The following is a 21751-nucleotide window of genomic DNA, read 5'->3' on the forward strand; positions in this document are numbered from 1 at the left end:
TTGAGAAAAAAAGTAAAAATGGTTCTTCACATTTGTACATCTCCAGTGTTTCCTTGAATGCTGTTCACTTTCTCTGAATCTGATAGTGAACAATGGGGATCCTGTTTTATCTTAGAAATCATACCCACAATGGCCCTGCACATCACATTCCCTCTTCTTTTTCCTCTTCTCTTCTCTTCCTTGTGACTTTGTGAGAGCTCCCACTGAGAACCAATTCAGAGCTGCTTCTTCTCTGTGAGTTATATAAAGTCTTGCAGAGTTGAATAGAACATTAATAATTGGTTAAGTGACTTGCCCAGGGTCATACAGCCTATATGAGTGACTCTTTATCCACTATAGTATATGCTCTTTTTACCCAATGTTGATTCTTTGTAGTCCCAAGCCCAAATATGTTTTCATCAGTTATTTTTCATTTAAAGCCCCAAAATACCTTTTTAGTTATTTTTATTATTTTTTTATTATTGCTATAATTTTATTGCTGTTTATTATTACATTTTAAAAACACTTGGATTAGTATTATTAGGACTAGTATTACATCACATTGATCATATTGAAAGCGCTATTTTGTCCAGATTTTAATTACTGAAGATTGGGGGTTCATGGCTGTTTAAATAAGTATCTCAACTAAGACTGGGGAGTTGGAAGTCTCCAGGGGGAAAAAGCTGAGGAAACAGACCTCATTGGTGCTCTAATATGCTAAAATGACTGACCACAATCTCCCTTTTATCTTCCAGTTAATGACTAGCCACAGTGTCCCTGCCCACTGCTGCCTGGAGCCCTCCACTATCTGCCTGGCTGAGGGGAGCTGTGGGTGTGTGCTGAGGAAAGATGGCCTTTTGGTCTCAGCTGGGATTGCTGCTTTGGAAGAACTTTACTTTCCGAAGAAGGCAAACAGTAAGCATCTATTTGTTACCCTTTTTGGGAGGTTTTCCCCTTAATGTGTTTACCCTAGTGTCCCCCCAAAAGAAACATAAGCTTGGAGAAATACAAAATCATAGATTAAGAGCTAGCTGGGACTTTAGAGGCAATCCAGTTTGACCCCCTTATTTTCTCATTTTCTGCTTATTTTATAGATAAAAAAACAGGCCCAGAAACATTAAGTAATATGCCTAAAGTCACATAGCTAGCAAGGAGAAGCATTTTTCTTGGTAGTTGAGATGAGTTCCTCTTGTGTTTTCTTATCACTGATGCATCTCATTCCTGTTGGTCAGTAGAGGAAGAGACTCCATGAGGAGGGAACGTGGATGCCTCTGTGGCCACAGAAATTGGGATGAGCTTGCCACAGGGGACAGGTACTCATTACAGGTTTTGAATCTGGCCATTGTTGAAGCATACATTTCCATGCTAGTAAGTGGGTATTTCTAGACTAGCTGTGTTTGTTAATTTTCTATTTGCTTCTGAGTGCTAACTAAGGCTAAAGGCCAGCTCTTTGGAACTTTAGCACACAGTGTTTTTGCCAGTGGCACTGGAAGGGTCATTGGGTGCCATCTAATCCAACTTTCTCATTTTAAAGGTGAGGAAATTGAGTGCCAAGGACAGTCAGTGATGTGGTCACCCCTGGTAGCAGAGATGGGGAGATTAAAACTGAGGTCTCATCTCGATTTATTGCTCTTTCTCTTGACTTAGTCTATTACTCTTTCTAATATGTCGTATTAGTGCTTAGCTCACTCCCAATCTTACCCATTTCTGTCAGTTGGTCTGCCATTGTTTTCTTAATCGCCTGACTCTAAACCGTGGAGTCATTGCTGACTTTTCCCTTTCCTGCCATATCTAGTCAGTCTTCATGTCTTGCCTGTTTTCCCGTCAAAATGTCTTTCACCTCTGTACTTTTCTTTCCATTTTTATTGTCACTACCCTGTTCCTAATCTTCTTATATAGTACCTGCACCATTGCTAATGACTTCTTAGTTCCCAGCCAAAGCTCTCAGAACTAGTCCTCTTAAAACATAACTTTGCAATAAACAGGATTCAGAGTTGGAAAGGATCTTATTTATAAGTTCTTTGGTCTGGACCAAATGTCTCATGTTATAGATAAGAAAACAGACCTTTGAGGCTGAGTGGCCTAAGGTTACATATGTAATAAATAATACAGCTAAGGTTTGAACCCAGATCCTCAGACTCGAAATGCAGTGCTTTTGCTTTGACCCACAGGCTTGGTCAGAAACTTTTAAGGGCTCGTGATAAATCTCCATAATCTGGTTCCTACCTACTTTTCCAAAGGAATTTCTCATAGCATCCTACACAAACCCTTTACTTCACACCAGCTTATCTACTCATTGTTCCTCAAATACTTCTGTTTATGTCTTTCTTTTCCACACCTGTTTAATGTTTATTCTTCCTGGGAGGTCCAGGTCAGGTTTACCTCTTATGTGTAGCTTTACTCAATTCATGTCTCCTCAGCTAAATTGTAAGGGCCGTGAGAGCAAGGATCAGATCTTTTATCTCTTTCTGTCTCCAGCTCCTAGTACAATGCCCTGCACAACCCAGGTGCTCTGTAAACATTTGCTGAGGATGAGACAGCTAGGGGAGATAGTTGTAGAACACCAGACTTAGAGTCAAGGAAATCTGAGGTTGCATCCTGCCTAAAGTATTTACTCTCTCTGTCACTCTGGACAGGTATTTAATCACACCGAGTTTTAGTTTCCTAGTCTGTAAAATGAAGGGGTTGGACTTCATGGCCTGTAAGGTCCCTGTAGCTCTAAATCTGTGATGCTATGCTGTATTCTGGAATCTAGAACCAGGTTCTTAATATAACCAGGTTCTTCTATAACCAGGTTATTACATGGATTCATATACACACACATATATACACATACCTGCATATGGGTTATATGTTATCCTAATTAATGTAACAGCTATAAATGGGAAAGCTTTAATGTAATTGTCTAGCATTTATATATCACTTTAAGGTTTGCAAAATATTTTACGTACACTAAGGACAAACAACTCATTTGATTTTCACAAGTCTGTGAAGTAGGTGTTGTTATCTCCATTTTATAGATGGGAAAACATGCTAAGAGAGGTTAAGTGAGTTGCCTAGGGTCACATAGCTAGTGAGTGTTTGAGGCAGGATTTGAATTCAGATCTTTTTGACTTTCAGAATAGCACCCTATCCACTGCCCCACCTTTATAGCATTAATTATCCAGAGCACAACTGCTAATCACCCCTCTCTCCAACAAAAGAATACTAGTATCATCAAGGGATTTCATCTTATTTTATACTCACAAAAATGTATTTATACCCTTTTAACAATGTCATAAGATTCATTTGAGTAAATATAATTAACGATGTCATTAGATTCATTTGAGTAAATATAATTAATTTACTTTAAAAATGGGGTGTCAAATGTAGGCAACATGATGCCTGCTCTTGAGGGGGTCACAATCTAGTTGGGAGTAAGGGGATAGGAGTTCAGTGTGCTGGGGCCCTTAGGGAAGGTTTTACAGAGGAAATGGTTCAGAAAAAGAGAGGTAGTTAAGAGAGGAGATGAGAGCTCAATAACCATAGGAACAAGCTTTTTGTCAAGTCTGTGTAAGGGGGCAGCATCCATCTGGTGACCTGTTCTTACCCTAGTAAGATAGTGCTGCCATTTTAATCTTCCACAAAGCAATGTCAAGCTACAGTGCTCCTGCAATATCATGGAATATTAGACTGGTTCCCAGGAGGGATCCCCTCATTTTACCATCTAATCTAGTCTCCTGAATTTTTAGATGATAAAATTTAGGTACAGGGAAGTTACCAACCTGATCAAGGGAATGCAGAAAATCAGTAGCAAAGTTGACTTTTTTTTGGGGGGGGCTAGACAATGGGGTTAAGTGGCTTGCCCAGGGTCACACAGCTAGTAAGTGTCAAGTGTGTGAGGTCAAATTTGAACTCGGGTCCTCCTGACTCCAAGGCTGGTGATCTATCCACTGTACCACCTAGCTGCTCCCAGAGTTGACTTTCCAAACCTCTTTTAACTCCCAGGCCCAGGCCTTTTTCACCAGGGAACAAAGAATATGGAGAACACCCAGTCACAGGGAAACAATTGCTTAGAGTTAATGAAGGAGTGGAAGAGGAAGAAATCTTATCTTCCAGTGTCTCCATTCTCCACTAGCCTAGCAAATAGAACTTCTCTTTTCTTAGCTTAATAGTGGCCTTATTATAGAGGGGATGTTTTTGTAGGCTTGTGTATATGGAGTGACATTTTTTGAAAGAGCTGAAACATCATGGTGTAATGGAAAGGGACAGGAGACTTGGGTTTTGGTTGAATCTTTTCCAAGTGAATCCACATTGTTGGGCCTCAGTTTCCTCCTCTGTCAGATGAAGGAGAACTTATATTCCTGAGGGTAAGAACTGTCTTACTTTTGTATTTGTATCTCTCGTCCTAGAATAGGCCCTAGGACCTTGTAGTTACTAAATAAATGCTTGTTGATTTGATTGACTGTTGGGGGACTTAAATGAGATGTTTCAATTCTTTCTTTTCATTATACCTTATAATGTATAGAATACTGGTTTTGGAGTCAGGAATATTTGGGTTCTGATTTAGGGAGAGATGCTTAATAGTGACCACAAAGCAAGTCACTTAGTCTCTGAGCTTTAGTCAACTCCCTAAAAACTTATCTATTAAATTATCAATAGGTTGGCAGTCTTTATGACTGAGAAAATCAGTTTGTTAACATGAAGGCCTAGATCTGAAGATCTGCCAAAACAGTGTTCCTAAGGTACAGTTTATTGACCAGTTAATAAACTCCAATGACTCCCTGTCACCTCCAGGATCAAATATAACATCTTTTTTTTGTCATTAGAAGACCCTCATAACCTGCCTCTCTTCTGCCTTTACAGTTTTTTATACCTCGCTCTCCTACCCACTCCCCATGAACTCTTCGGTCCATTGACATTGGCCTCCATGCTGTTCTTCAAACAAGACATTCAGTCTTTCAACTCTGGCCATTTTCACTGGCTTTCTTCAAATTCAACCTTAAGTCCACCTTCTACAGGAAGCTTTTCATGATTCCTCCTTAATTCTAGTTCCTTCTCCCTGTTGTTCATTTGTAATTTATCTAGCATATATCGCATCTGTACATGGTTGCTTGCTTGTCCCCTCTATTTGGTCTGTGAGCTCCTTGAGTACAGGGACTGTCTTTTGCCTCTCTTTGTATCATCACTGATTAGAACAGTCCTTGTCATATAATGGCGCTTAATAAATATTTATTGACTGTTCACCTAGTGGACCTGGGTGAACCAAGTTGTCCTTGGGTTGAAGGTGGTTAACTACTTGACCTCATGAGTGCTAGCAACGACTCATGGCCTCTCAGTTCTTGAATGCAGTCAGGAAGAAAGGATAATTGGCTTGCATTTCTTGTACTATGTGAATCTTCTGGGGTATCTCTGAGCTGTTTCATTAGCTCACCCGGGCATGGTCAACTCTGCCTATTTGTAGTGGGCCCTTTCAGACAGATAGAAGGTTTGTAATTGTTTTAATGGTTCATTAGTTACCTTTCAGTGAAGGTCTCTGTAGGAAGACTTTAATTACTTTCTTCTGCTTTCTTCCCCAAGGCTTAGTAACCTGCTAATAATGATTATTATATGAGCCATGAGCTATGGTGCCAGGAGGAGAAGGATATTCAATTAAAAAGCCCTGAGTAGTATGCTAGCCATGCCACTTTTGTTTCCCTTGTAGGAGTTTGGACCTGAAAGGGACCTTCAGGATTTTATATATAGTCCAACCTCTTCATTTTACAGATGTAGAAACTGAGACCCAGAGAGGGGAGAATACTTGCTCAGAATTGCTCAGATAATTAGTGTCAGAGCTGGAATTTGAACCTCAAGCTTTTGAATCCAAAATCAGAATCTTTTCCATTTCACCAAGGTCAGGTTTATTGTTCAGGTATGGGTTTCTTCCAGGAACGTTACTGTTCTCCCTCCTGAGCACGCAAGGGGAATCATTGATAAGTAGAGGTTTCGGTTTCTTGTCTTCCTCCTAACCCCCTTTTAAGGAAAAACAGTGCATTGCAATTGCAATTGTGAAATTTGGGTGCAAAGCTCAGTTTAGGTCCAGAGTAATTGCTCTCATGTGTGGGTGGAAGCTATTAAACATAGATATGGCTTTAGTTAGAGTGGTCAGATCTACTTTCTGTTTTTAGGCAGAAAAAAGGGTGTGAATTTTGAGGACTGAATATACTTTTGATTGTCATGAAAGGGCCACACTTGAGTACCTAGAGGGTCACATGTGGCCTCGAGGTTGCAGGTTCCCCACCCCTGGGATAGGAATTAAGAAGCATTGTGGCATATCATAGAAAGTTCTGTACTTGGTGTCAGCAAAGCTCCAGGTTCATATCCTGACATTTATTAGCTATCTAGCCATGAGCAAGTCATTTAATTACTGAATTATAGTTTCTCCATCATTGAAATTACATTAAGGATAGGGACTGAGACTAAATCTGTGATTTCATAGGGCCAAAGTAGTGGTTCTACAACTTATTGGTCTCATAACCCCCTTACACTTTTTTTTTTGGGGGGTAGGCAATGGGGTTAAGTGACTTGCCCAGGGTCACACAGCTAGCTAGTAAGTATTATGTGTTTGAGGCCAGATTTGAACTCAGGTTCTCCTGAATCCAGGGCCTGTGCTCTATCCGCTGAGCCACCCAGCTGCCCCACCCCTTTACACTTTTAAAAATTATTGTTTATTTGGGTTCTATCTATTTATATCTACCTGATCAGAAATTAAAATGTCTCAGTGTTATTATGAAAATAGTTTTGACCTCGAGGATCTCCTGAAAGAGACTCAGGAACCCCTAGTGGTCTTCAGACCACACTTTGAGAACTGCTGGTCTGGGGAGCTCCTTAGCTGGGGAGGAAACTCCCTCTTGCCAATGCTGGTTGGTAACTTAAGAGGTGGTAGAAAGAACACTGGAGAAGGAATCAGGAAACCAGTGTTTTGGGAGTGTTTGTGTTTGGGAGCTAGTATGTGTCAGATATAGGACTTAAACCTGAGTCTTCCTGGCTTTGAGACCCTCTCGTGATCTACTATGCCTTACTACCTCTTTGAGATTGAGATAATAACAATAAAAGTACTATCCATGGGGATGGAGGGTTGTGAGCAAAGTGTTTTGCAAATCTTTAAGCATTATGTAAACGTGAGTCATTTTTTTTCTTTATCTGTAAAATAGGACTAATAATGCTTGTACTACCTACATCATAGGGATGTTATAAGAAAAGTAGTTTAAACACTATATAAATGTGATTATTTTTCCTCATCTATAGAATAGTGTTGAGGAAATTATATTTTCTCTCCTATTATGCGCTATCTTCCTTCATTAGAATATAAGCTCCTTAAAGGTAGGGATTATCATGATTGCTTGTTTTGTATCCCCAGCACTTAACCCAGTGCCCTGCATATAGTAAGGACTAAATAAATGCTCTACCTAAAGTACAATATAAAAGTAAACTATTTTATTAGTAGGCATAGCACATGGACAGCTAGTACCTTTTTTTTTTGCTTAAATTAGACCAAGTAGTTCTTTCTGCATTCTCTTTTCTACTTTCTTTATTAAGAAAGGCTTAAAAAATGGATTCAGAAGTGATGGTGCCTATAAAAATGAGTTCTGAGTCACAATTCTGATTTTTTTTGTGTGTGTGGTGTTGTTGTTATTTTAGGCAATGGGGTTAAATGACTTGCCCAGGGTCACACAGCTAGTAAGTGTTATGTGTCTGAGGCTGGATTTGAACTCAGGTCCTCCTGAATCCAGGGCTGGTGCTCTATCCACTGTGCCAGCTAGCTGGCCCCTGTGATTTTTCTTTATTAGACTACCTTTATTAAATTATCTTATACCTCATGCTGGCATGGAGGTGAGCCTGGATCCATCTTTGGAGTTCAAGTTATGTTGGATGTCAATTAAGCTGCAAAGCCTTAAAGTAGGCATGTGGTGATGGATTGTGTATCTGTCATCTGAGAAGAAGCCCAGCTAAATACAGAAGCTCATTATGATCAAAAGGCTGACCAAAAAGATGGTTTTTTTGGCTATATAAGATGAAGAGTGACTACCAAGGCGTGGGGGAGTTGTGATCCTCCTGGTGGAAAGGACGCCTTTGTCCATAAAGCTGATAAATGGCGCAACTTTTCTAAGTATTTAAGAAGTAACAAGTATTTGAAGTATTCCTATGGAAGGAGGGATTTGTTTTATCCTTCTCTGCCCCAGAGGGCAGAATTAGCAGCACTGGGTGGAAATTGTGAAGAGGTGGCTTCTGTTTTTACATAAGGAAAACTTCCACACAGAGTTATAGAATGAGTTATCTAGGGAGATACAGGGTTCTTTCTTATTGGCAGTCTTCAGCCAAAGTTTAGGTAACCACTTGTCAGATACGTTATAGAATGGATTTTTAACCATTGGATCATAAATTTAGATCTGGAAGTGGCCTTGCTGGTCATCTAGTTCTAATGCAATGCTCTTATTCTACAAATAAGGAACTGAATGTCACTAATGTGATCTGCTCAAGGTCATAGGAGTAGGCATCTGAACTCAGGTCCGCTGATTTTAAATCCAGCCCTTTTTCTCCTGCACCATGCTTATAGATTCTAACTCCTGAGATTTCGTGATTTTTCTGTTCTCAGCATGCTTTATTGACAAACAACTGAATTAAAGGCTATAATAAACACAGAAGGAAGGGATGCGTTGGAAGACTGTGTGATCTGTGGTCCATTTTTATATGCTGTATTTCTTTTTGAAACTACACATTAAGCCACCAAATCGGGGTGGTGGAAAGAGCACTGGAGAAGGAATGAGGAAACCAGAATCCTGGCTTTGTCACTAGCTGCCTTGGAGACAGAGCCATTAAGTCTCAGTTTCCTCCCTGTAAAGTGAAGGACCAGGTGTTCTCTAAGATTCCTTACAACTCCAAAAGGACTTTCAGTGATTTGATTACTTCTAGAAACTTGCCTGTAGCTTATGTTGATGATTTTTAAAAAATTACTTTTCACTGAGTGGAATTTTTGGTGGCTTAGGCAACTACCAGGAAACTTGGATTGTTTTTCAGAAATCCCACATTTATGAATTTATAAACAAGTGAATTAAGTTAGCATAGCATGTATGTGCTTATGTATATATAATATTCACTTCTCTTCACATATGAAGATGACTATTAACCCCTACCATCAGTAGGACATCAACATTGGATACTTTTTCCACTAGTGGAGATTAATTTACATTGAACTAATCCTACTCACTATCCGAATCCCATTTTGTATCACCTCATACGTTTAAGTAGCTGGTTAGAATTAGAGTGGTAATCTGTGGTTGAGAAAACAAAGTTTTGGTTTTCTTTTCCTATTAAAAATTAGTGGGCTTGAATTTGGGCGATGTTAACAGGGCACCATCATATTTCCTTTCAGTCTAAGTGTGATAAATTCTTGGTCAGAGATCTGAAAAACAGGTTTGTGTATACACAGAACTAGTAGACACGTAGGGAAAATGTAAAGTGTGTGGTCTGTCTCCAAACCTCCTGTTTAGCCTTGGTGATGATTCTGATGGGGATATCTTTTGAAAAGAACCTTTTTATTCCCTATTTTTCCTCTCTTCCCTCTATCCTGCACATGCCTCCTTCTCCAATAATTAAAATTTAAAGTGGGGTATACATGAAAGTGGTATTAAAGGTTTATGAAAAGAAGGCTTGTAGTCTTTTCCTAATTTGCTTATATGGATTTTTTTTTAACCTTGATTAAAAAAAGTAGTTTAGGAATAATGGTTCTTTACTTAGGAATTTTACTGAGAGATGGAAAATCTTGATGATGAAAAAGATCTAGAATAGCCCTTCTTACAGAAAACAAACACATATTTTGAGGGATGCTTTTTGAAAAATAAATACCTAGACTTTCCCTCTCACGGAACTAGTCTTATATGTTGAATGTTGATAGCTAATTTTAGAGGCTCAGGATTCAGGCAGACATGGTGACTTGGATTCTAACTTGTTTCAGATACAGATCTTAACTCTTGTGACCTGCATTTGGCAGAGGACATTATGTTCAGTGAGAAAGAGCTTTGGGAGGCAAAATTTTTCCGATGCTGTGCAGAGTCTGTCAGCAGTAGAGGCAAGCTAAGCAGTGGTCCCAAGCTGTAGGGCTGAAAATAGGGGAGATTTATGAAAAGCCCTAAAGCTGTAAATTACCTGAGGCCATGGAATCAGTTTGGATGAATCTAAAATCCTAATTTTAGTCAGCACCAGTTGGTTGAATGACTATAAAGACTAGCCTTTTCTTGTTTTCCCATTTAAAAGTTGAGTAGTATAAGTTCCCAATAGCTCAGTAAAACTTTAAGAAAGGAAAAATTCTCCCTCTAAAACTTTGCACTCAGAAAAATATTCTGTTTGGAGGTATTCCCTTCTTTTCTGGGTCTCCCAAGAATGCCAAGGAGTAGGTGATAGCTTGACCTTTAGAATAGGGTTTTTAAAAAAACATTTCTTTGGGTCATGGACCCTCTTTTGACAGTCTGATGAAGCCTGTGGGTCTCTTCTAGGAAAAATATCTTTAAATATGTTAAATAAAATATAAAGGTTTTCAGAAGAAACCAGTTATATAGAAATAAAGATATATTTTTCCATCCAAATTCATGGACTATCTGAAATCTATCTATAGACTCTCTGGAGGTCCATGGACCCCAGGTTTCCAACCCTTGATTTAAATCTGTCTAGATAGCTACCTCCAAGTATGTTTGCATTCTACCTTTTTAAAGGTTTTTGGCCAAATTCTCCAGTTCATGATAATAACCCACATTTATACAGTGCTCTAAGAATTACAAAGCACTTTCTTCAGAGCAGCTCAGTGAGGTAGGTAGTGAAACTGTTATTAGCCCCATTTTATAGGTGAGGAAACAGGCCTAGTGTTTCAATGACTTATTCAAAGTTACCTAGGAGGTGTCAAGAGTTGGAACAGAGACCCAGATCTCTCCTTCCTCCAGTATCAGAGAGTCTTCCACTTTCCCCTGCTCTCTCTTATACCCAGTGTTGGTATCTTGTACAGGAGGAAGATAGAAGAAAGGAAACTATCTTTGATGACTAAAGGAGAGGCCTACTTTTAATTGGCTTTCCAAGAATTCATTCTCCTCACTTGGCTGTATCTGATTCAGACACGCCAGACCAGGTAGTTTCAGTTCAATTCCCTTGGGATCCTAGTTTTAATTGTCAATAACAAGTAGGTGCTGAATGCCTATCATGTGCCCCCCCCCCATGCAAAGCATTATGAAGAATGCTGAAAAGCATACAGTGTATCCTAGCACCAGGCAGTTTAAAAGGTCTTCTTTTTGGGAATCAAGGCAATTCCAATGTGGTTTATTAAATAAATGCTTAAAAAAAGAAAAAAGGAGAGAGGAGGGGTGTGGCCATCAGGAAGGATGAAACTCTCTCCAGCACTTTTTGTTTTCATGTGTGAATGAGCTTTTCTAGGTGAAGCCAGCCCAAACTTTTCAAGGATAATGGGTATTGTCCAGAGTACTTGGTATGTTTTCCAGAATCACAACCCTTCAAGTGTGCAAATCAGAACTGTTTGTGTTACTTTGGGTAGAGTTAGATATACTGTCATTTTGTTTCCAGGTGTCTAATACTTTCTTGAGGAAAGTAATCCTTTTTCTTGAGGAAACGAGACCCTTTTTTTGAGAGCTGTCAGTAATAACTCAGACTCCTCTTTTCAGGTCATGAATGAAGGCTCAGTGCTTGCAATATGAGGTGCAGTGGATGCAGTATTGGCCTGAAGTCAGTAAAGACCTGAGTTCAAATCTAGCGTCAGACACTTACTAGATAAATGATCTTGGGCACATCCCGAACCTTAGTTTGCCTCAGTTTCCTCATCTATGAGGATAATAATAGAACCTACTTCCCAGGGTTGTTGTGAAGATCAAATGAGATGATAATTATAAAAAACATAGTGTCTGGCAGATATTAAGCATTATATGAATGCTAGTTGTAGTTATAATAATTAGAATTATGTTATTATTATTATTATTACTACTGTTTAACCATAGGATTGTTTTCCCCTAAATGTATTACTTTTCATTTCATCCACATTAGAGTTCGTGTTCTGCTCTGTTGCCTTATGAGATCATAGTTTGGTATAGTCTTTATACATTTTATCCCAATAAACTTGACATTTAATAATAATAATATCAATAATAGTTAGCATTTGTATCAGAGGTTAATGACATTTTTGTATCCTAGACGCCTTTGGTAGTCTAGTAAAGTCTATGGACTTCTCAGAATAATATCTTTAAATGTATAAAATAAAATACATAGGATTACAGGGGAAACCAATTATAGCATGTTGAAATGGTTATCAAAATATTTTTAAAAAACCCAAGATAATGGATCCTAGAACCTCTGGTTTATATAGTGTTTTAAGGTTTGCAAGGATATATACATATATAGATATGTGTATGTATGTATATGTATATATATATGTGTATGTATATGTATATATATGTGTATATGTATATGTGTATACACACACACACACACACACCACACACAGTGTTTCACTTAATCCCTAGAAAATCTTAGTATCTGTCATCTTTAAACTTGGAGATTTTGCTGTATAATTCTTCTTCTGTATCATTAATAAAAATGTTTTAGAAGACCAATCCCAGCACCAATCTCAAGGGGACTCCACTATCAGCACTTATTTGTTCAGAAATGAAGACACATTGCCACCACTTTATCCAGTCCTTATTTCTGTTCATCTAAGCTTTCTGTGATAAAATTATTCTCTCTGGTTCCACAATAGTAGTTTTTAAACAGGCTTTGATGTGGACTTTGTCAAAGGCTTTTAAAAATTTGAAATCAGTGGTACTCATAGTTTTATGGCTCTTAACTACATTTTTAGTTACCACTAACCTAAAGAAACCCATAGCTGTGATGGGTCCATAGAGTCTAAGACAATAGATCATTTTCATACAAATGATGAAGTCTGGAGGATCAAATTTAGAAGTAGGCAGTCACTTAAATACCATCTAGTACAGCTTCTTCATTTTACAGATGAGGTTATTGACATGTAAAGTGTGACTTACCCAAGGTCACACTGCTAGTAAATAATGGTGGCAGTATTTGAGCCCAGTTCTTCTGATTCCAGAGTCTTTCCACTCTGCCTTTCCAGGATTAGTGATGATAGGCTGAATTCAAGAGAGCCTCATGGGACATGATAGCTAGTATTAGTGATTTAAGTAAATTATTCCTTTTGCTTTCATTTTAGCAATTTTGACCACAGGTTTGCTTGAAAGAGCTCTAGTAGGTTAGGGAAGGATGATCTCCATGTTTCATTTAATCCAGCTTTTTGTCTTTTGTTTTGTTTTTGTTTTGCTTGCTGATGTATACAATGGTCCAGCACCTTGTAGGCTGTGATAGGTACAAGGAGTCCTCAAACCCTTCTTTGGGCTTGTCCCTAGGCCTGATTGAAACTACTCTCCATGATGAAGGGCTTTCAGATTATGCAAGAACTTCAGGTGCACATGCTATATCTTGTGGACATCAATTATTCCCCCCTTACCACGGATGATCAGAAATCAGTGAGGCACTACGCGGGCATCTCAGTTGTGTTTGGAGCAGTTTTCTCCACTGGTACTCCTTTAGCTTAGTCCAGCTCCTGACTTTACTTTGTTGTGGGCTATAGAAAAAACTGTTTTGTTTTTTCAGATATTAATGTCCTGGATAATTAAGTTGTCAAAGGATACAAACAGTTTTCAAAGGAAGAATTGAAGCTATTACTGACCATATGAGAATATGTCCTCCATATTGCTAGTTGTAAACCAGTGTCAATTGAAAACAACCCTGAGATGTTACTTTATGTCTTGCCAATTGGCAAAAATGATAAGAAATGGAAATAGTCAGTGTTGGAGGATCTGTGGGAAGAAAAGGACACTAATGTACAATCAGTGTAACTATGAATTTGTCCACCCATTTGGATATCATTTGGGAGTTGTGCAAGTGATTAAATTGCCTGTCCATGTAGCCGACAGTGAGAAATAGCCAAGGATGTCAGAGATTGGGGCGTGAGGGCTGAAGGTCTCCTATGTGCTGTAATATTTATAGATGTACTTTGTGATAGCAAAAAACTAGAAATAAGGTGAGGTTCCATGAATTGGGGAATGGCTGAAAAAAACATGCTATATGAACATAATTGTTTTTCTTTGTCACAAGGTAGGGAGGTTCAATCTAGAGGGGGAGAAGTTTATTTTATTTTTTGCATTTTTCTCAGAAATGATTGATGTAAAGACAAAAGGGATACATGAAATATCTTTAAAGATTTAAAAAACATTAATACCCTGTCTTTTCCCATTTTTCAGTGTCAGTTATTGCTTGAAGTGGCCTGGCCTCTATTTATCTTCTTCATACTGATTTCTGTACGACTCAGCTATCCACCCTATGAACAACATGAATGTGAGTACCCTCCTTACCCTCCTTTGAATTCATGCCTGCTATAAAATTAGAATTCTTATTATAGAGGGCGGCTAATTCATGTTTAGTTGGTAAAAATGAGAAATCTTATTACATAGGGACTGAATTGTTTCTAGGAGAGCTTAGTTAGAAAGCCACTGCCATAGAATTAAAGGTGAAAACTAGGGTCACCAAAAAAAAAATCTCAAAGAGCACAGTTTAGGAGATCAAATTCCCACTTGAGTTCACTTCTGACCTCTGCTGTTGCTTATAAAGTATGTTAATCCCACTCTATCACTGCTGGATCATCCCTGTTTGCATTGGCCAAGAGAAGATCATTCATTAATGCTGTAGAAATATTCTGGCTGAAAGGACGAACATTTAAATAGGAAGTCCATCTCTCCCCACTTAGACACATGAAACGCAATCTGTGCGATGGGATTGACCTTTCAATCTTCATTTGATTCTGATGACAAATGGCAAAAATCAGATATTTCTAATCTCTATATAAAAGATATAGAAACATTCTCCTAAATATGATTTCCTAAATTCAGTGGAAAGGAAAATAGCAGTGTTTGGGTGGTGACATTGAAAGCAAGACTATACTCTGATGATTGGGATATAAGATAATGCTGCTTAATTGAGGTGTTAAAGCTCAAATTTCAAGTAGGCAGTTTTGTCTTACCATCATTTAAAACATACTTAACCACAACAAAGGATGTTCCCCTGTTGGCTCCCATGCAAATCTGCCATAATACAAACTTCTTTTCTAAAAGGAAGATGATAGCTAGGCGTGGTGGCACACGCCTGTAATCCCTGACCCTGGGGGAGGCTGAGTTTGGGAGCTCTGAGTTTGCATAAGGCTAAAAGCTGGTCAGGTGTCTGCACTGGGTCCGACATCAATTTGGTGATTCCTTGGGAGCAGAGGCCCTCCAGGCTACACTAGAAAGGGTAAACTCACCCAGGTTGGAAAACGGAGTAAATCAAAATTTCTGTGCTAATCAGCAGTGACAATGTGCTTGTAATAGCCTCTGCATTTTCAGCCTGGTTGAGATAGAGAAACTCATTGCTAGGGGGTGGGGTGGGAGGAAAGGATAACTCATCCTTTGTTTATGAAGATTGTAGAACTATCAGGAGTCTATATGATTTGGGTTGTTTTTTTTTTTAGTAGTGGACTATTCTGGAGAATCAATCCATTGTCTCTCAATCTGTGCGATCCAGGGATACACATTTAATAGGTGGCTGAGGGTTGGGGTATAGGATGTGGTCATGGAATAAAGTAAGGTTAATTGGTTCATTAACTGACCAAACCTATGACCTTGGCCTCATTAATTAGTGACACATTTTAACCAATTTAACTAGCCACACACCCTCCTTGAAATTTATTGCTGTTCAGTCATGACTGAGTGGTTTGCCATTTCTTTCTCCAGTCGTTTTGCAGATGAGGAAACTGAGGCAGACAGGGTGAAGTGACTTGCCCAGGGTCACACAGCTAGAAAATGGTCAGAGGCCAGATTTGAATTTAGGTCTTCCTGACTCCAGGCCCAGTGCTGTATTCACTATGCCATCTAGCTGCCCCCATGTTTTAACCAACTTAGCTAGCCACACCCTCTATGAAATACTGAAACATTAAATAATTTTTTGTGGGAGAGAAATAATACTTTTTTGATCCATGCAAACAGTGAGGTTTACTTACCATCTCATCTGGTTTAGTCAGAGATACCCCTATGGGGTGGGTGGGTGGGCAGTGTTGTGAACTAGGGTGAGTCTTGCTAAGTGCATGTTGCTTTCTGGGTCCCCCTGAGTTAAATTAAACAACTCTCTATAAAAAAATTTCTTTATTTGAGCCAGTAACATAAAGGGTTCATATATGACTTTTCTGTGTCCTATGATCTCACTGTATAGAATGGCTCATGGGCAGTAGATATTAATTCAGAAGTTTCATGGAATAGTAGGAAGAAGGCTAAACTTGGAGTCTGGAGAGATCTGGGTTCAAAACTTGCCTTAGATACTCAGTTTCTTCATGTGTAAAACCAAGATAGTAATGGTAACACTACTTATCCCTCAGGATGTTTGGGAAGAAAGCACTTGGCAAATTTTGAACTGCTATGTAAATGTGAGCTGTTATTTTCATCGGAAACCATTATTAGCTCACATTTAAATCGCCTTTTAAGGTTTACAAAGTGCTTTACTTGCATTTTTCCATTTCATCCTAACAGCAGCCCTGTGAGGCAGATTTCTGTTATCCTCATTTTACAAATTTGGAAACAGACCCAGAGAGGTAAAGTTGATGAGGTGCCTGGGTGCCTGGGTTGGGGTGCTTATACTTGGACCCCAGTTTCTCCCTAGCCTCAGAAACACTGTCCCTGACAATTTTTCCTCAGCCCAAGGACACTGTGCCTAGCAATTACTCAGGAGTGGGCCCCAGCAGGACCCTTATCTCTCTCCTTGGTGCAGTTACAAACAGCACCTGAAGGAATTATTAGTTTGAACTGGCTTTGCACTGGGTCATAAAGACATTCTTACCCACTGGACTATCTATACTACTGCCCTACCTCATTATCTATGTCCTGGGCTCCTTATTAACTGTATTCTAGACTTAAGACTTATGTATACTCACTACATCCATCTCGTCAAACAAGACATTGATTGGTGGCAGACTGGACAACTCTCAGTTACCCCTGAACTCTCGTTAACTTAGTGACGTAGAAGGCCTAAAAACCACACCTCCTTGGTGTGGCCCCCCTTGTGGGCTTTTCCCAGTGAGCTCTGGGTAAAACACCTGTGTGGTAGGTACAAGAAGTGCATGTTCTTTTAAAAACTGACCACTCCTTAACCACTCCCTAATCCCACCCTGAATCACCTAGTTAGCATATTTGGCATATGTTTTATTTTATTTTATTTTATCCTATATAAACTTTAACTGTACCACTCTAAAGTTGCAGGATCCTTAGGAATCCTTGCCCACTGAAAAGTGTAACAATAAACTTTTTGCCAACTTGACTTAAGAATGCTTGAGTCTGTGAATTCATTCCAGACCACCCTGTCATGTACTTCAGTCTTTGAGGGGTCACAGCGTCTCAGACCGCAACAAAGTGATTTGCTTGGGATTGCACATTTAGTGTCTCAGGTAGAATTTAAATCCAGGGCTCCCTCGCACCAAGTCCCTATGCCACTGTATTAGGGAATGTATTAAGAGTCCTGCTTTACCAGTTAGAGAAGTTGGTTGACTTCCCCCAGGGACCTCCTTCTTAGTGTTGCGTGAGACTCTTGGTGCCCAGCTTGGGCCCTTTCATAGTTTGATGCAACCAGTTTCTTGGTAGGCAAAATATCAGTTCAGGCTATCTAAATCTTCTGATCAGGGGCAGCTGACCTCAGTTAGATTTCTTGTTTGGTTTTCCTTTAACATCATGATTATGTGGAGATTAAGCAGTTGACCCAAGTCAATGTTCAACTCGACTAAATCCCTGTTGGAATGAAAGATCATGGGGGTCTCCTAACAATCAGGTCTTTGCTCATACATGGTTTGGGTGCTATCTTTCTTCAGGGGGGCAGCATGGGATGGCAGGGGATCATTTTGCAGAGAAGAGAGACAAAATGATAGAATGCAAATTAAGCAGGAAGCAAAGTGATTATCCATCTCAAATAAACCCATATCCAGGAGCAGAAGTATTTCAGATCTCACAGGTTTTCCATGGTGGGGACCATTTAACTTTAGGGAATTAGGTAGGGATGAAAAGATGGAGGAAGAAAAGAAGTTGACAAAAAAAAAAAAGGCTGGATAGGCATTATCCCTATATTTTTAATAAGTTCTGAAAGATGACAGTCTTGCCCTCTAAACTGGACTGATTGGCTTGGCCCATAGACTTGACCAGTGCTTTGTCCTAATGCTTATTAAGCAGGCTGTAAAAGGTAGGTAGGGATTTTCTGTTTATGATTTTTTTCACTTGTGTAGCTATAATTTGTACCATTTACTTGATACCATACACTACCTTGTACTTTTTTTGATAATGTATATAACTTTGTATTCCTCAAAACATCTAATGGGGACCTTTGGGATGGTCTTGTTTAGCCCATTCATTATATTGTTGAAATTGTGGCTAATTGTGCATTTTGTCCAAAATTACACAGGCACTAAATGGCAGAGGTAGAGTTTAAATAAATGTAAACCCTCTGATTCCAAATTCTACTACCCCACGTAATACTTCATCAGTATTTGTTAAATGAATGAAGAATCTAAGAATGTGATCTGTCACATGATTCCATGCAGCCTAGAATTCTGTCTTGGACATTGGCACCGTGACATGTCATGGGAAGGTCAGGATCTTAAAGGGCCAGGGGTCTATACAGAACATTTCTTACTTCCTTATAACTTGTTAAAATGTGTCATCTGCAAATTTACCTGAAGGCTTCTTAACTCTCTTCATGTTTTGGTTTTGTGACAAGTTCATATTAATGTAACTTGCTGTGTTGTTCAGGAGACCAAAAAGCCTTGAAACAGCATGAACCCTTACATAACCACCTAAGGACTGCCTTACATATAAGTAGAGAATATTCACCAATTAGTGGATTTATTATTATTTTTTAAACCAGTCTGATCTCTAATGAAATTAGTCACCCCCTTTGACAGATAGTGAAACAGCTGAAAAAGCCATTTATTACTTCTGGTCCATGTGGGTATTTATAGCCATAACCTGTATTAGGTTTTCTCAGCCAACATTGTTACCTAATAACATTGTTAACAATGCATAACCAAACCTCACCTTCGAAATCACAAAGCCCTGCTCTGACATCATTTGGCTAATCACCCATTTATACCATTGTTCTTAAGGAACTGACTGCCCCAGTAATAATGTTTTGTTCCAATGCCTTGTTTTCATGGAAGGAATTAATGATTCTATGTGGGGGTAATCCTCTCATTCATTATTTGGGCCTAGATGTTTCTCTTTATTTGGAAATTATTCAGTTTTGGAGGAATTCTTTTATTTAATTTCTACCCTGAATAACATTATAGTAGTTGTCAAATTCAAACATTCTGGGGCTTCGGTGCTTTTGGTGAAGAATAAAAGCTAATAAGGCTCCCTAAATTAAATTGCTCCCACACTATCCTCCACTCAGCTGTCAAATTAATATTCCTAAAGTATAGGCCTGACCATGTCATCCCACTATTCATTAAACTCCCAGGACTTCTGGTCACCTCAGATGTAAATATATTTGTGGATTCATAACCCTTCATGACCTGGGTGGCCTTCTCCTACCTTTCCAGTTTTCTCACACCTCATTCATTCACCCTTATTTACACAATTCAGTGACACCGGCCTCCTCGTTCTTCCTTGTACAAGACACTCCATCTCCTGATTCTGGACAGTTTCATCAGCATGCCCCCTATGCCTGGAATGCTCTCCCTCCTCTACTGCACTTTCTGGCTTGGCGAGCTTCCTTCAAGCCCCAGCTAACGTCCTGTCTTCTGCAAGAAGCCTTTTCTGATCTCCCTTAATGCTGGTGTCTTCCTGCGTTGATTATCTCCAATTTATTTTGTGTATGTCTTGCTTGCACATAGTTGTTTATGTGTTGTTTCCTTCGTTGTCCTGTGTAAATTCCTCCAAATTGGGGAGGTCTTTTTGTCTTTCTTTTCATCCCCAGCACTTAGCAATATGGTAGATGCTGAATAAATGCTTTTTGACTTTAGTGTAGGTTAATCTAAATACATAGAGCAGAGATATCACTAGCAAATTTTGTACTTAACACCAAGTAATACATAAAAGGGCCCAGGGCAAATGGTATAAAATAGTCCTCCAGTGTTGGTGGGGAGGGATGTCTCACCCCCCCCTGCTCCCTGCAGACCAGGGAATAACTCACTGGAGGAGGAAGGGAACTGTCTGGTAGCTTCCTATTTTAACTCATTATTCTTGCTAATGAAGTGATAAGGTCAGTTGTTTCTGTGCTGACAGAGAACTGAAAGCTGTGTCAGTGCCTTCTAACTTTCAGTGCCTAGGAGCAAAGCTGTGGTCACCCTGCCTGAGTTAGGGCTGTAGAATAGAGCATATTAATCCATTGCATAAGCATAGCCATTGGGAACTGGTGTAAAACTTGGAAATGGGGGGTTTCAGCATGGTAGTTGTGCCTACATCAGACTTCTTCCATTTTGAATTCTCAAATGCAGTGTTTGCATGTAGTTTCTTTACAGTGATATTTGGAGATAACCTATTAATTGTGGTCATCCCTCTCTAAAACAACCTTGAGGAAGTAACTTGTGCCTCTGTTTAATCATCTCTAAACTAGAAAATCTCTGAGGTCCCTTCAAGCTCCAAAATTCTGTGATCCCATATAATCATTATAAGAAAGGCAGCATAGCGAAACTGACTACATGAGGGCTTCAATTTCCTCATCCAGGGGAATTCAGTAAGAGAATGTAGATGAAAGTCCTCAGTAACTGAGATGTGGTACAGATATAAGTTGTCAACATCATTGTGTGGTTCACACTGTAAGTGCTATGTAGGAGCTATATAGGAGCACAGGTAAGGGAAGGATCAGTGTGGATTGGGGGTGGGAATTTGGAGAAAATGAGACAAAGTTGACTTTGAAAGGGAGTAGACATCATGTAAGGGAAAGAGTACTTGGGGTGGGGGATGGAGTGAGGAAACTTGGCTTCTAGCCTTGTCTATTCCCCTAATAACCTGTGTGGCCTTGGGCAAATAAATGATCAGCTCTCTGGAATTCAGATTTCTGATTTGTATATATGGAAAAGTCATAAGATTAAAGGTTTAGAGTTGGAAGGTACCTTCACCACTATCTGGACCAACCTCTTCATTTTACAGGTGAGGAAACTGAAACTGAGAGAGGTTAGGTAATTTTCCCAAGAGGTTACATAAATAGTAAGAGGTAAGATTGGTCTATATCAAGGATTCTTAATCTAGCATCTGTAAGCTTGTGTGTATACACATATGTATATATACATGTCTACATACATTTATATTAACATATACATATATATATTGATAACTGTTTTAATTTAGTTGGTTTCTTTTGTCATCCTGTGTATTAAATTTTATGCCATTTAAAAACCTAATTCTGGAAAGAGGTCCAGAGGCTTCAAAAGAAGGGGTGCCAATGGGGTACAGAGTTTAACAATGCCTAGCCTAGATGATCTCTGAATTCCCTTTGAGGCAGATTTCCATTTCAGAGTTTATGACTTCCATGGCTATTTGAATTGATAAAAAGGAGAAGGGGGAGAAATTTCAAGGTGTGTGTAGCAGTATGACCTGATCATGGGAAGGACACAGTGTGTTGTGGGGAGGACATGAGTGATTGGATCAGAAGAAAAAAAGAGTTCATATTGGGGAATAGCAGGAGATGATCA

The 21751-nt window shown here is 39.2% G+C and overlaps 1 protein-coding gene across 1 annotated transcript in view; it reads left to right on the top strand.

Moving 5' to 3' along the window:
• The window catches only part of ABCA1 (ATP binding cassette subfamily A member 1), a 160278-nt gene that overhangs the window by 25424 nt on the left and 113103 nt on the right, over positions 1–21751 (top strand). Inside the window, 2 exon segments of the mRNA XM_020995438.2 lie at positions 735–894; positions 14301–14394. Of these exon segments, the coding sequence (XP_020851097.1) occupies positions 829–894; positions 14301–14394 (160 nt within the window). The 5' untranslated portion in view covers positions 735–828.

The sequence above is a fragment of the Phascolarctos cinereus genome, unplaced genomic scaffold, assembly GCF_003287225.1.
Source record: "Phascolarctos cinereus isolate Bilbo 61053 unplaced genomic scaffold, phaCin_HiC Scaffold_4;HRSCAF=312, whole genome shotgun sequence".
Lineage (NCBI taxonomy): Eukaryota > Metazoa > Chordata > Mammalia > Diprotodontia > Phascolarctidae > Phascolarctos > Phascolarctos cinereus.